The sequence below is a fragment of the Lithobates pipiens genome, unplaced genomic scaffold, assembly GCF_037356315.1.
Source record: "Lithobates pipiens isolate NorthernLeopardFrog02 unplaced genomic scaffold, aLitPip1_a1.2 Scaffold_27, whole genome shotgun sequence".
Classification (NCBI taxonomy): Eukaryota; Metazoa; Chordata; class Amphibia; order Anura; family Ranidae; genus Lithobates; species Lithobates pipiens.
Genome location: NW_027507788.1, coordinates 17,106,689 through 17,123,151, shown reverse-complemented (window position 1 = coordinate 17,123,151; position 16,463 = coordinate 17,106,689). Strand labels below are relative to the sequence as shown.

Sequence of the window (16,463 nt, the reverse complement as noted above, 5' to 3'; positions counted from 1 at the left end):
AAACCGTGTAGGTTTAGGAGATATTTCTTGGACCTACAGGTAAGCCTTAATCTAGGCTTACCTGTAGGTCAGAGTTGGTTGTAAGGGTTTACAACCACTTTAATGACGGGCAAAACCACTGAATTCAGAAAGTATTGGAGTATGTGTGGGATTTTTAAGGTGCGTATACTAGGAAAAAAAGATCCAGAAAAATATGTTAAAACAAAAGCATTTACATTTTATTTTAACAATAGTTAAAAAATATTTATAAAAACAATTTTTCAGCAGTACAATCCTTATGGATACATTAAGTTAGATGTAGTTCACAACATGTTTCGCCCTCAATCTGGGCTTCCTCAGGGGATGCTGTCCACTTAAGGCACAAACCTTTCCAGGATCTAGGAAAATTATATAAACTACAATCAATGGAGATGCAAGGATTCTAGAAACGGCGCATCAAGCCAAGGACTGCAGGTGACCATATGGGGCATATTAGGACCAAAAAATATGATTTTCAGAAACAGAAAACAACGAGGGAGCAAAACATTTCCAAGATAGGCCACTCATATATAGAGTCATGTGAGGTGTACGCGTGTCCCTGTGGTTTCCGGCAGTGACACATGGCATTATTAGAAGCACAATTTTTCATAATTTCTTGCTGCATTTGTATATGAGGAAAAAGTTCCAAGATCTGAAGACTCAAATGTTTGAGGTCACCACATCCCAAGATTATAGAGAAAGCACGAAAACCCCCCTTGGTGGGTGAGACTTTTAAAGTGACCAAAAACAATACTTGTATCATATAAAACAGAAGTTTATTACAAAATGGTATATTCAATAAAAAAAAAAGTACATTGACATTTGTATGGATATGCGATACATTTGTATATGAGAAAAATTTTACTTTAAGGCTAGGTTCACATTGCTGCGATGCGGGAACGCCGCGAATTCGCGGCGTTTTCCCGCATCGCATGACTCCCGCCGGCAGTTCACACTGCCCTATGCGAACGGCTGGGAGTGTCAATGATATGTTAATGACACCCCCAGATCCGATCGCATATCGCAGTGCGATCTGCCGACTCGCACAGGAATCGGATCGCATGGTGTGAACGCTCATGCGATCCGATTCTGTTGCGGACCAAAAAAAGGGTCCCGTGCGAGTTTGCTGCGGGAGCGATGCGAATTCAGCCATACTATCTGTATGGCTGAACTCGCATCGCTACGGAGATCCGACGTGATTTGCACTGCAGTGCGGTGCGAATTATGTCCGGATCTCCCGTTCGCAGCAGTGTGAACCTGGCCTTAAACAAAACTCCAATCAGCCGATAGAATCTCTTTTGGGGATCGAATAGTAAGTGGTCCTGCATTGTATTTAATGACATCGAGGACCCGCCCACAATCTGGGGTGGGTTGTGGAAGCTCAGAAAAGTGCCAGCTGCAGGGGAAGAGAGGAATAAGCAGGGCCGCCATCAAGGGGGTATCGCCGTTGCAACTGTAAAGGGCCCCGTGGCCCGGGGGGCCTGCCCCGGGGCAAGGAGAAGACAGGACCGGTGAAGGGGATCAGTGCTGTGCAGTAGAGAAACAATTTCACTGTTTCTGCTGTTCTCATGTCATTGACTCAGACAACAAGCTCTTTACTGCCAGCTCTGGCTATTATGTGCATGTGCACCCCTCGTGTGACAGTGACATGCCTGCACTATGCTTCTCAGCAACATGTCAGTTTTGTGAAAACGAGCTGGAACCAGGTAGGAAATTACAATAGGGGCTGTGAAGGTATGGGAGGGGGGCTGTTTGTGTACAGGGAGGGGCCAGAGACTCCTCAGGTTTATATACAGGTGTGTGTGTGTGTGTGTGTGGGACTGACATATATACAGGTGTGTGGGGGGCTGACATATATACAGGTGTGTGTGTGTGGGGGGGGTTGACATATATATACAGGTGTGTGGGGGGCTGACATATATACAGGTGTGTGGGGGGCTGACATATATACAGGTGTGTGTGTGTGGGGGGGGTTGACATATATATACAGGTGTGTGGGGGACTGACATATATACAGGTGTGTGGGGGGCTGACATATATACAGGTGTGTGTGTGTGGGGGGGGTTGACATATATATACAGGTGTGTGGGGGGCTGACATATATACAGGTGTGTGTGTGTGTGTGTGTGTGGGGGGGGGGGACTGACATATATACAGGTGTGTGTGTGGAGGGGCTGACATATATACAGGTGTGTGGGGGGGGGGGGCTGACATATATACAGCTGTGTGGGGGGCTGACATATATACAGGTGTGTGTGTGTGTGTGTGTGTGGGGGGGGCTGACATATATACAGGTGTGTGGGGGGCTGACATATATACAGGTGTGTGTGGGGGGGCTGACATATATACAGGTGTGTGTGTGGAGGGGCTGATATATATACACAGGTGTGTGTGTGTGTGGGGGGGGGCTGATATATATATACACAGGTGTGTGTGTGGGGGGGGGGGGCTGACATATAAACAGGTGTGTGGGGGGCTGACATATATACAGGTGTGTGGGAGCTGACATATATACAGGTGTGTGGGAGCTGACATATATACAGGTGTGTGTGTGTGGGGGGGGGGGGGGGCTGACATATATACAGGTGTGTGTGGGGGGGGCTGACATATATACAGGTGTGTGTGTGGGGGGGGGGGGGTCTGACATATATACAGGTGTGTGTGTGGGGGGAGGCTGACATATATACAGGTGTGTGGGGGCTGACATATATACAGGTGTGTGGGGGCTGACATATATACAGGTGTGTGTGTGGGGGGGGGGGCTGACATATATACAGGTGTGTGGGGGCTGACATATATACAGGTGTGTGTGTGGGGGGGGGCTGACATATATACAGGTGTGTGGGGGCTGACATATATACAGGTGTGTGGGGGCTGACATATATACAGGTGTGTGTGGGGGGGGGGGGGGGGCTGACATATATACAGGTGTGTGTGGGGGGGGGGGGGGCTGACATATATACAGGTGTGTGTGTGTGTGGGGGGGGGGCTGACATATATACAGGTGTGTGTGGGGGGGGGCTGACATATATACAGGTGTGTGGGGGCTGACATATATACAGGTGTGTGTGTGGGGGGGGCTGACATATATACAGGTGTGTGTGTGTGGGGGGGGCTGACATATATACAGGTGTGTGGTGTGGGGGGGCTGACATATATACAGGATTGAGGGGGGCTGAGTGCGTACAGGTGAGGTGGCCAGTGTGTGGAATCGGCAGGATGGCCCATAGGCAAGCCCTGGGGAATGTTGGTGGCCAGGCTCGGAAGGCAGGCGGGGGGCCCAGGCCTAAAGCTGTGTAACGGGCCTAAAAATTTCTGATGGCTGCCCTGGGAATAAAGGACGTATTTTTTCTTTGTTAGTCCCTGTAGACTAAATGAGCCTTAGTTAACCAAAAAATCAGTGAATAGCTATAACTGAAATGTATGTGAATACTCACTAATCCTGGGGAGGTGCCTCCAAAATATCAAAAAGTTAAAAAAAACAAAGAATGCGGATCTGACAGCTGCAATGGCTATTACAAGTGGTTATTTATGTATTTTAAACATATAAAAAGGTAATCCGAGGTGATCAGAGGCCTTCTTACCTTGGCAGGGAGATGACAAGGATCCGGCGGAGGGCTGCTGCTCCTCATCTCCAGCTACTCCTTGCTCCGGGGCCATTGTCTTAAGTCTCCCTGGCCAATCGGGCCTCAGGACTCGCTTTCTGATGGGCCGGGAGTAGAATCAGGAAGACAATAGCGAATATTAATTTGCTATTGTCACACAACTTGGTGAGCTCAGCCACGCAGTGCTCTGCACCCCGAGCCCACCCTTTATTGAAGCTAATTAGAGCCTCAGGCTCTAATTATGTGCTTCAAAAAAAAACAAACCCATTGAAATCCATGCGTCCGGCGCCCTGCATGCGGATTAGGGGTCGGGCACATAGATTGGGGTGGGGGGAGGCGGCTCCCCTGCACCCCTTGTGGATGGGCTGCCATCCATTTGGCAGAAATTGACCATTGCACACAAAGAACCGTTTACCTTCTAGAGTTATAGATAATAATAAAAAATTTACAGGGCCTTGTATTCAAAAACATAAATGTATTTTATTGGGATTTTATGTGATAGACCAACACAAAGTGGCACATAATTGTGGAAAAAGTGGAAGGAAAATGATAAATGGTTCTCAAAAGTTTTTACAAATAAATATGTGAGAAGTGTGGGGGGATTTGTATGGCGCCCCCCGGAGTCAATACTTTGTAGAACCCCCTTTCTCTGCAATTACAGCTGTAAGTCTTTTTGGGGATGTCTCTACCAGCTTTGCACATCTAGAGAGGGATGTTTTTGCCCATTCTTCTTTGCAAAATATCTCAAGCTCGCTCGGATTGGATGGAGAGCGTCTGTGAACAGCGATTTTCAAGTCTTGCCACAGATTTTCAATTGGATTTAGGTCTGAACTTTGACTGGGCCATTCTAAGCCCTTGCTGTGCATACTAGCTCATTATGCATTTTGCCTTACAGGTGTAGAAAAAAATAATTGGGGGGGGGGGGGGGGGGGTATACACCCGCTTTAATTGAAAAAGCTGAGGTTAGAAGCTAATTGGTTTCTATGCAGAAGTGAACCTGAGTTTGCACTTTTCAACTTTACAACTTTAGTAAATAAACCTCATTGTGTACTTAAAAGTGGGGTATACCTGTATAATACATTTTATACATACAGGACAGGATACATTAAACAAAACATTGTATACATACAAAATACATTATATAATGCATTGTATACGTATGGGATGCAATATACTGTATAATACATTGTATACATACAGAATACATTATATAATACATTGTATATATACATGATACATTATATAATACATTGTATACATATGGGATGCAATATACAGTATAATACATTTTATGCATACAGAATACATTATATAATACATTGTATACATACAGGATCCATTATATAATACATTATATACATACAGGATACATTATACGAAACTTATACATACAGGATCCATTATATAATACATTGTATACATACAGGATCCATTATATAATACATTGTATACATATGGGATGAAATATATAATACATTGTATACATACAGGATACATACAGGATACATTATACAAAACGTATACATACAGGATATTATATAATACATTGTATACATATAAGATACGTTATATAATACATTGTATACATACAAGATACGTTATATAATACATTGTATACATACAGGATACATTATACGAAACTTATACATACAGGATCCATTATATAATACATTGTATACATACAAGATACGTTATATAATACATTGTATACATACAGGATACATTATACGAAACTTATACATACAGGATCCATTATATAATACATTGTATACATACAGGATCCATTATATAATACATTGTATACATACAAGATACGTTATATAATACATTGTATACATACAGGATACATTATACGAAACTTATACATACAGGATCCATTATATAATACATTGTATACATACAGGATCCATTATATAATACATTGTATACATATGGGATGAAATATATAATACATTGTATACATACAGGATACATTATACAAAACGTATACATACAGCATCTTATATAATACATTGTATATATACAGGATATTATATAATACTTTGTATACAGGGTATATAGTCTATTTAAAAAAAAAAAAAGAGATAACTAAATGAATGTGGGAAAACCATTCTGGTATGCAAAGCCGTAAGAAAGTAAAGCAGTGTGAGACGAAACTTGAAAGTCTGGTCTGGTTATTGGGGTTATTGTATTACTTCTGGACTGGAAAGATTTAAACACACATTGCAGATATTTCTGTAGAAGACTATGACAGGAAATTGTGATTAAGCCAAAGGCCGTCACAATGAGATATGTGGCATGACACCTGCTTTTATATAGAAAGTGATTCAAGGTGTGTACATGTCATGACATCTGTGACTTTGCGTGACAATTTTTATGATGTATTTAAAGGGTCACTAAACAATATCTTCCCCCCCCCCAAAAAAAAAAAAAAATACATCCACATCCACTACTGCATTGATTGGCTTGTAATCTTTTCTCCTGAAATTTTTCTGCCTCTTTGAAATGTCCTCGGGGAGTTCCGGGACCTCTCCTGTCCTCTCTCTCTAGTCTCTTCCATTTGGTTGGAAGGAGCACTTTGAGGTCATCTGTACTGCTCTATGCACACTACAAGTCCCATAGTCCGTAATCCATCCTATAGAAACTCCAGGGTATCCTCCTCCTTGGTCAGGGGTACCCAACCTTTTGAAGAGCGAGGGCCACATAAGCGACTTGGTAAGTGGTCGTGGGCCACAATAAGTGGAGCAGACAGATGACAGATCCGTGTGCGCTCTGTATATGCAGAGCAGACATGCACATAGCCCACTCTACTCTGCGTGCCATCCCATCCGATCCAACCAGATGGAAGGGGACGGATTGGATCGGATTGAAGGTAGGTGGGTGCAAATGAACATAAGTCCGTTTACATCTGCTGCTCCATAGAGGTGAATGGAGGGTCCGTGTGGGTTGAACCGATCATGTGAAAGGGGCCTAAGGCTGCTTTCACACTATTGTGATGCAGTTTACCTGCACTGCGGGCGCAGTGGACCTGTGGCTTTCCTGGGTTAGCTGCACTTTGCCATCAATGTCTATTATATCCCGCAGGTGGGACGCACTTTCTGAAAGTGCACAAAACCCGCAGGTAATAACTATGACTTGCAGGAAACCCAAAGGTGTTGGAAAGCAGCCCAGTAACCACTGCAGAACAGAAATGCCCATATACAGGGGCGGACTGACAACTCATGGGGCCCCCGGGCAATAGGAGATTATGGGGCCCCCCAGGCAATCAAACATTATGGGGCCACACAGTATACACACACAGTATACAATCACACAGTATACACATACATGTACACACAGTATATACATACATGTACACACAGTATACACAGACATGTTTCTATTGGCTGAGAAGGTACTGAAGAGGTGGGGCAGCTATAATCTCTGGATTTTTAGACCAAAAGGATGTCGGTAAGGGACATTTCAAAGACAGATGTAAAAAGATCACAGATTTTTACATACTGTCCCTGGTTTTACTGAGGCTGGCAACCCTGATGGGGCCCCCTAGTGGCTCGGGGCCGTCGGGCGATGCCCGAGTGGCCAAATGGTCGGTCCGCCCCTCTTACTCCCTATCACATCTGAGCAGCCCATGTGACTATAAAGTCACACATGCAGGGCTTATAATACACAGTGGTAAATGACAACACGCTCCCTCCTCCTCCTCTATGCCCACTAACCAGCTAAGCACAATGGGTGGGGGATATTACATTTAGATTGATGGAGGCTTCACCTCCCTGTTATTCTAAGACACAGCCTGTGACTAGACAAAATCCACCCACACTGTGTAATTGTTAAAAAAATAATAATGATTTGATTTCAAATATATACTGGTTTTACTGAGGCTGGCAAGCCTGATGGGGCCCCCTAGTGGTCCGGGGCCCTCGGGCAGTGCCCGACTGGCCAAATGGTCAGTCCGCCCCTCTTCCTCCCTATCACATCTGACTATAAAGTCACACATGCGGGGCGTATAATACACAGTGGTAAATGACAAGCCGCTCCCTCCTCCTCCTCCATGCCCACTTACCAGCTAAGCACAATCGGGGGGGGGGGGATATTACATTTAGATTGATGGAGGCTTCACCTCCCTGTTATAAAAAAAATAATAATGATTTGATTTTAAATATATACTGGTTTTACTGAGGCTGGCAAGCCTGATGGGGCCCCCTAGTGGCCCGGGGCCCTCGGGCAGTGCCCGAGTAGCCAAATCGTCAGTCCACCCCTGCCCATATATACACTGATTTTAGTGATAAACTTACCTTTAACTTCCATTTAGGAAGCATCAGCATATGTGGCTCTGCTCCCTCCGCAGCTGCTTGCTTCCTCTACCGCTGGTTTCATTCAGAACACGAATGCTCTGGGATGGCGGGTTGAAAACCTGTGATCTGGGCTTGTAAACCTGCTATCCCAAAGCAGGAGGTCATGGGCCACATCAGAGGGCTCCGCGGGCCACATGTGGCCCCCGGGCCACTGGTTAGGCACCCCTGTCCTAAGTGATATCTGTCGAGATTCACTAAGTAGATTACACTGAGGGTAGTTTTACTGTATATGTTGCCCTTATCTATAGTAAATCTATACTTTGTCCCATTTCTTTTTCTCCTCTGCGCCTCCTTTTTTTGTCCCCATCTCTCACATGCAGTGTAGCCTTTACTTTAAACACTTTGCACATATCGTATATATACATTAACAAACATTTACCGCAATACCTGGTGCAGTAAAAAGTGACGCTATTATAACCAGCATAAATAATAAATAAACATCATCCAGGGATAAGTGCATGAATATTAAAAAGTATAAATAAAAATGAATGAAAATAGTTCATTGAGTCCTCAATACAAATTGTGAAAAAATCCGGTTCAATAAGGAGGTGGTAAGCACAAATCCTGTTCAGTAGGCTCATTCACCGCACCACGTGTAAGTAGTGACACCACTCCACTTTAGGTGTCAACTCTCCAGATAAAATGGCCTTGCATTCTCATCCTCGGTAAAAAGTTGTTAATCCACAAAAGGGTTCATTGTCCACACCGATCCACAAACCACAATGGTGATCTCATAGGCAAGCCACATATGTGAAAACAAAAGTGCCCCAATGGCGCAGTATAGTTTGATCAAATTTTATTAAAAAGTTTAAAATCCTTCAAACATTGCACTCACATTGTATATAGTATATACACGTATATATCAGAATCTTATGCGGAAGTGTTGAACTGGCATATCGAGGTCACAGCGGACCCAGCGTGTGTATAGCAGTGTCTCACCCACACCAAAATCATCACTTCCGGTGTAGCGTCTAGTGTCACTCTTGGTTGCCGTAAAGCCATGTTCCGACGCGTTTCGTCATCACTACTTCATCCTGGGATTGGCTGTACGGCACGGCAACCTCCCCTTTATGCTCTCCCATAGGCTAATGAGTGACCATCAGCACATGCGCCAAACTCTGTGTCCCCGCAACCACGATATGCACAGTCTTGTACATAGTCATAGTGCAAGATAAAGATCCAATGCTCTGCACCCCAAGCCCACCCTTTTTTGAAGCCTATTAGAACCTCTGGCTCCAATCACGTGCTTCAAAAAAAAAAAAACACCCCCCCCCCCCCCCCATTGGAATCCATGTATTCGGCAACCTGCATGTAGATTAGGGGGCCGGACGCATGGATAGGGAGGGCAGTGCACGTGTGCCCCTAATGGATGGCCTGTGAATAAAAAAGTGGAAAAGGGAGAGGAAAAAGAAAAGGAGAAAGGATTTGAGAAGGTGAGGAAGAGGAGAAGGGAAGGAAGGAAGGAAAGAAAGGTGGAAGGAAGGAAGGAAGGAAGAAAGGAAGGAAAGGTGGAAGGAAGGAAGGAAAGAAGAAAGGAAGGAAGGAAGGAAGGAAGGAAGGAAGGAAGGAAGGAAGGAAGGAAGAAAGGGAAGGAAAGAAAAGATAAAGAAAGGAGGAAAAAAGGAGGAAAAGGGAAAAGAGAAGGGAGAGGAAAGGGAAAAAGATAAAGGAAGGGGCAGGGTGAGAGAGAGGAGAAGGAAAGAAATGAGAAATGAGAAAGGAAATGAAAAGGAAGAGGAGAAGGGAAGGAAGGAAAGAATGGTGAAAGGAAGGAAGAGAAGATAATGAAAAGGTAAAGAAAGGAGGAAAAAAGGAGGAAAGGGGAAAGAGAAGGGAGAGGAAAAGGGAAAAGAGAAAGGAAGGGGCAGGGTGAGAGAGAGGAGAAGGAAAGAAATGAGAAAGGAAATGAAAAGGAAGAGGAGAAGGGAAGGAAGGAAGGAAGGAAAGAATGGTGGAAGGAAGGAAGGAAGGGAAGGAAATGAAAAGGTTAAGAAAGAAGGAAAAAAGGAGGAAAAGGGAAAAGAGAAGGGAGAGGAAAAGGGAAAAGAGAAAGGAAGGGGCAGGGTGAGAGAGGAGAAGGAAAGAAATGAGAAAGGAAATGAAAAGGAAGAGGAGAAGAGAAGGAAGGAAGGAAGGAAGGAAGGAAGGAAGGAAGGAAGGAAGGAACGAATGAAAGAAGGGAAGGGAAATAAGAAAGGAGGGTGAAAGTAACAAAGAAAGAAGGAAAGCAATGGAAATGAAGGAGGGAGAGAAAGAGGAAGAAAGAAAGCAAGGAAGGAAGAAGAGAGGGAGATAAAAAGGGAGAGAATAAGGAAAGGAGGGAAGGAAGGAAAGGAAAGGAAAAAAGTAATGAAGGAAGATCCTAAAAACAATAGCAGAATAGGCATATATAGTTTTCCATTTTCTTACTGGACCTGATTTTCGCGCCCAGAGACCTTGTGAATAAATGACAACATGGGTGTGTAAAGACATTCATCACGGGCAAAGGAAAGGAAAGTATTGTTTAAGTGCAGACAGTTGTAAGATGTTCAGACCTGTAAGAGTAGTCGAGCCACATAGCTGAATGGTGATGAGAGTCTTATGCCGCGTACACACGATCAAATTGTCCAGCGTGCTTAGTCTGCCGAAATGCATTTCACCGGACAATGCGATCGTGTGTGGGCTTCAGCGGATTTTTCCAGCGTAAAGTCCGGCGGACTTAGAAAGTATTTTTGCACTCCAATCTTTCCGCCGGACTTGGGTTTCAGCGGACAATACGTTCGTGAGTATGCTAGTCCGGCGGACTAAGAATGACGCATGCTCAGAAGCAAGTATGAAAGGGAAGCGATTGGCTACTGGCTATTGAACTTCCTTTTTCTAGTCCCATCGTACGTGCTGTACGTCATCGCGCTAGCAAACGCCGGACTTTCTGTGTGTCCGTGTGTGGCCAAGTTCGTTCGGCAGAAAGTCCGCCGGACTATCCGCCGGATTGTTTGCCGGACTAAGTACGCCGGACAATTCGCTCATGTGTACGCGGCATAATAAACACACAGGGCTACACTCCTATTATACCCCCAGTACGTCAGACTGCTGACATTGACAAGACGCCCCCACATTTGATGTAATAGCGGCTTCCACCACTGAATTTTTTTTTTTCTGCTTTAAATCATCTTTATGCAAATTTCTCTCTCCTCTTTGAATGGTCAAGGCGGAGAGAGGCAGGTGGATGATGTCACATTTTCTGCCTTAGCCAATCACAAGAAGCGTTGTATTAACTGATAAGAAATACAAGGTTTCTCCTGAATGGTGGACAAGCAATCAAGCCAATTCTAGTTCTGGCAACAGACAGGAACACAGTGCCACATAGTGTATGCAGCCAGTACTACAACAGTGTCCACATAGTAATCTAATGCAAATACACTATATTGCCAAAAGTATTGGCTCACCTGCCTTTACACGCACATGAACTTTAACCACTTCAGCTTCTGACCTTGCCATTTTTTTTTTTTTGCAATACGGCACTGCGTTTCTCTACCTGACAATTGCGCGGTCGTGCGACGCTGCACCCAAAGAAAATTCATGTCCTTTTTTTCCCCACATATAGAGATTTTTTTTGGTGGTATCTGATCACCTCTGCTCTTTTTTTTTTTGTGCTATAAACAAAAAAAAGGCCGATCATTTTGAAAAAAATGAATAATTTAATCTCTTCTATAAAACCTCCAAAAATGTAAAAAAAAAAAAACAAATTTCTCAGTTTAGGCCAATATATATTCTTCTACATACTTTTGTTAAACAAATTGATTGGTTTGCGCAAAAGTTATATTGTCTACAAACTACGGGATAGAATTAAGGACTTTTATTTTATTTTTTTATTTTTTACTGGTAATGTCGGCGATCTGCGATTTTTAGCGGGACTACGACATTGCGGCAGACAAATCTGACACTAAGTGACACTTTTTGGGGACCAGTGACACCAGTACAGTGATCATCGCTATAAAAATGCACTTACACAGGCTGGCTGATCCGTCTCTCCTGTGTATCATCGACGGGTCACGGCAGCCATCTCGGTCACCAGACCCGCTGATTGGCTCCTGCCGGCTGCCCGCGTGCGCCCCCTAAACCGCGTGCACGAATATTGAGTTGGCCCACCTTTTGCAGCTATAGCAGCTTCAACTCTTCTGGGAAGGCCGTCCACACGGTTTAGGAGATGTGTCTATGGGAATGTTTCACCATTCTTCCAGAAGCGCATTTGTGAGATCAGACACTGATGCGGACGGAGAAGGCCTGGCTCACAGTCTGGGCTCTATTTCATCCCAAAGGTGTTCATTTTTGCACTTGAAGTATATTTTTCAGCACCCTTGGTAAGGTCACATCTTTATGGAGCTTGCTTTGCACACTGGTGGGCAGTCATGTTGGAACAGGAAGGGGCCATCCCCAAACTGTTCCCACAAATTTGGGGACATCAAATTTTCAAAATGTCTTGGTATGCTGACGCCCTAAGAGTTCCCTGCACTAGAACTAAGGGGCCAAGTCCAACCCCTGAAAAACAACCCCACACCATAATCCCCCCCTCCACCTAATGATTTGGACCAGCGCACAAAGAAAGGTCCATAAACACACGGATTAGTGAGTTTGTGATGGAGGAACTTGACTGGCCTGCACAGAGTCCTGACCTCAATTGGGGTGAATTAGAGTGCAGACCAGACCTTGTCGTCCAACATCAGTGCCTGACCTCACAAATGCGTTTGTGGAAGAATGGTCAAACATTCCCATAGACACACTCCTAAACCTTGTGGACGGCCTTCCCAGAAGAGTTGAAGCTGTTATAGCAGCAAAGGGCGGGCCAACGCAATATTGAACCCTACGGACTAAGACTGGGATGCCATTAAAGTTCATGTGTGCGTAAAGGCAGGCTTCCCAATACTTATGACAATATAGTGTCTAAATATATATATATATATATATATATATATATATATATATATATATATATATATATATATATATATATATATACAAGCATGTGTGTTTGAGCTTTGGGGTGCACACCCTAATGCAATAGGCTCTGCACGCCTATGACAACAGAAACCCTAGACAACTGAAATTCTAAGGGATAGACAGGGTGGAGAGTCACTGGAGGGGTACAATTTATGAGAAGAGCCATTTCCCAAAATGAATCGAGATGGATATACCAGATGGATACATTAATACCCAGGGGGTTAAATGTACAGATGGATGTGAACTGTTTTATATCAAATTATTAATCAAAAAAACGATTAGTCTCTTAATCCTATCTTTCCTATTCAACGTCCAACCACTTATGGGGAGACCAACCTTTCTCAACCTTTTCAACACAGAGGAACCCTTGAAATAGTTCTCCGGTCTCGGAGGGAACCCCTGCTAAAAATTAGAAATCTACAACTCATGATACATTAGTGTGATGGTCAGTGGGAAGAATGGTTCTTACACTTGTGGTCATTGGGAAGAATTACCTCCTTACAGATAGCTAAAAAGATCAATGGAGTCAGTGGGGACTTAACCGAGAGGCAGAAATTGCCCAATGCCCAAGGAACCCCTAGCAACCTCTGGAGGAACCCTAGAGTTCCACAGAACCCTGGGTGAGAATCACTGGTCTACACCAGTGATGGCGAACCTCGGCACCCCAGATGTTTTGGAACTACATTTCCCATGATGCTCAACTGCATTGCAGAGTTCATGGGCATCATGGGATATGTAGTTCCAAAACATGTGGGGTGCCAAGGTTCACCATCACTGGTCTAGACAGTTATGCCAAAGGGGAGTTTGGATGGGACACTATTGTTGTAGTAGTTGGTGCCTTATCATGGTAGGAGGGGTTTGTCTGGTTTTAGTTCCTGAACATTAATAGAATGTATTATCTATTTATTTATATTATTTATTTATTTATTTCATCCTTGCGTCTAGGTCAATGATATTCATTAATTCCAGATAGTAACACTATTATATTTGGTGGATTGGTGTCCATAAAGCCCCATACACACTATCAGATTGTCTGCTGATTTTTTCCATCAGATTTACCAAAACCATATAATATGAGGTCAAACTTTAGGGGTTTCAATGTTTATGCAATCAGGCAGGCCCTTCCACTACATGGTTTTGGTAAATCTGAAGGAAAAACTCAGCAGATAATCTCATAGTGTGTATGGGGCTTTAATATCACTAAATTTATGGATTTTTGTTTATCCACTAGATGGCGCCAGTCCACAATTAGAAAGAAACGTATTGGGTTACTGGACCATAAATACCTATCATGAAGTTGTATATAAATATAAGTTTATTCAATTGTCAATTTAATTAAATAAATACACATTACTTGGATTATATTAATCTATATTTGTCACACAATTCTCCTAACTGATAGGATATCTAGACACTTGCAAGCTCTTACCTAAGTCCCATGATATTTGGGTGTACTAGCATGGATGAATTGGTGGAGGTGAGGCTTTGCTACACCTTCTAACCAAATACAGGAAAAGGATGTGTTGTCATCCTTCAAGCGTAACTCCACTTTTTTTGAGAAAAAAACATTCCCCTCTGGGTGATCTATGTACATTGCAAGGATTATAATAAACTGTCAGAAACCATGAAATCAGTCCGAGACTGAAGTACAGTTAAATCACACTTGTTTAATAATAAAAGTAAAAAGAACAAACGTAGTCAAAACATAAACAACCTTAGATCTATTAGTCCAAGATTATTCGACATAGAGAGAAAAGATTCAACATGAAGATTCGACGAAGCAGTGGCCGCGAGCGGACATTTATGGTCAAGTGCTCCACCCATAGGCTATAGAAGAATTCTTATGTTGGTTGACTGATTAATAAATATAATTATTACTAGTGTCATACAACATTAGAATTCTACTATAGCTTGTAGGCAGAACATTCGACCGGAAATGTACGATTGCGACCTTAATTATTTTGGATTTTCGGACGAATGCGTTTTTTTTAACGAAACAAAATAAATAAAAACGAATTTCGGGAGTAACTAAATCAATTTATTTTTCAGATGAAAACGAAATTTTGAAATATAATATTTCAGTGTGCACATGTCTAGTATATATATATATATATATATACAATTAAATCAATTTCTAGCAAAAAATAATTACGCCTGGACCGAATATATATATATATATATGCTCTGTCCAGGAGTAATTATTTTTTTCTAGAAATTTATTTAGAACCCCAAACATACACACATATTTATTTTATATATATATATATATATATATATATATATATATATATATATATACCGTATATTAAATTGAATACATTGCTAGCAAAAAATAATTACTCCTGGACAGAATAAATAAATAAAGAAATATATATATATATATATATATATATATATATGCTCTGTCCAGGGGTAATTATTTTTTGCTAGAAATTTATTTAGAACCCCAAACATACACACATATTTATAAATAAATATATATATATATATATATATATATATATATATATATATATATATATATATATATATATATATAAATATGTGTGTATGTTTGGGGTTCTAAATAAATTTCTGTATATATATATATATATTAAATTAAATAAATTTCTAGCAAAAAAATAATTACTCCTGGACAGAATAAATAAATATATATATATATAGATATATATATATATATATATATATATATATATATATATATATAGATAGATATATTTATTTATATTTATAATTTATATTTATACTTCTTTATTTATGTCTTTATATATATATATATATATATATATATATATATACATATATATATAAAAATGTATGTATGTTTGGGGGTTCTAAATACATTTCTAGCATTAATTACTCCTGGACAGAAAAGAGTTAAACACACACACTGCTCGGGGATATTGCAGATATCATTGTACAGGATCAAGACGGTAAAATCTGATTTGGCCAAATGTCAAGATGTCCCAATGAGAATATGAGAACGACGTGACAGGTGGTGATGAATGGAAAGGGATGTCTCAGTGAGGTGTGTACAAGGTGTAAACATTCCATGGTAGAGTATGGCTACAACCGGGGATAAGAATTATTACAATGTATGTAAATCCCAGAGATAGGAGAGGGACTCATTTTACAAACACGTCAGAGTATTACCTTCCTTGATGTCATTGATGACCTCACCTGAGGGCCCCTGACTGTATACGTCATTCTTCCCTTTAGTAAAAATTGCACCTTGTTTTTTTTTTTTTTCCCCTCCTCCGCCCCTCCTATCGCCTTCGCTGTCTCTCCCACACCCACTTCAGCTTTAGAGACTTTGTAAAGACCGTCTATACATTTTTACACCGATCTTCAATACTTGGATGTCTTCTAGCACCATGGTGCTTTTCGGAGTCTTCTGTGTGCTTTCTGCACTTACGGCTACAGGTACGTGTCACTTTTTGCCGGTAGGAAATGAGTTTTGATTGGCTCTGTAGGAAAAACTGAACCAGTTTCATTGATTCTTTAAATC

At 41.9% G+C, this 16,463-nt stretch overlaps 1 protein-coding gene across 1 annotated transcript in view; it reads left to right on the top strand.

Moving 5' to 3' along the window:
* The first annotated feature begins 16,079 nt into the window (after window positions 1-16,079).
* The window catches only part of LOC143933592 (phospholipase A2 inhibitor NAI-like), an 8,743-nt gene continuing 8,359 nt past the window's right edge, over window positions 16,080-16,463 (top strand). Inside the window, exon 1 of the mRNA XM_077456540.1 lies at window positions 16,080-16,378. Within this exon, the coding sequence (XP_077312666.1) occupies window positions 16,315-16,378 (64 nt within the window). The 5' untranslated portion in view covers window positions 16,080-16,314. The remainder of the gene's footprint in view (window positions 16,379-16,463) is intronic.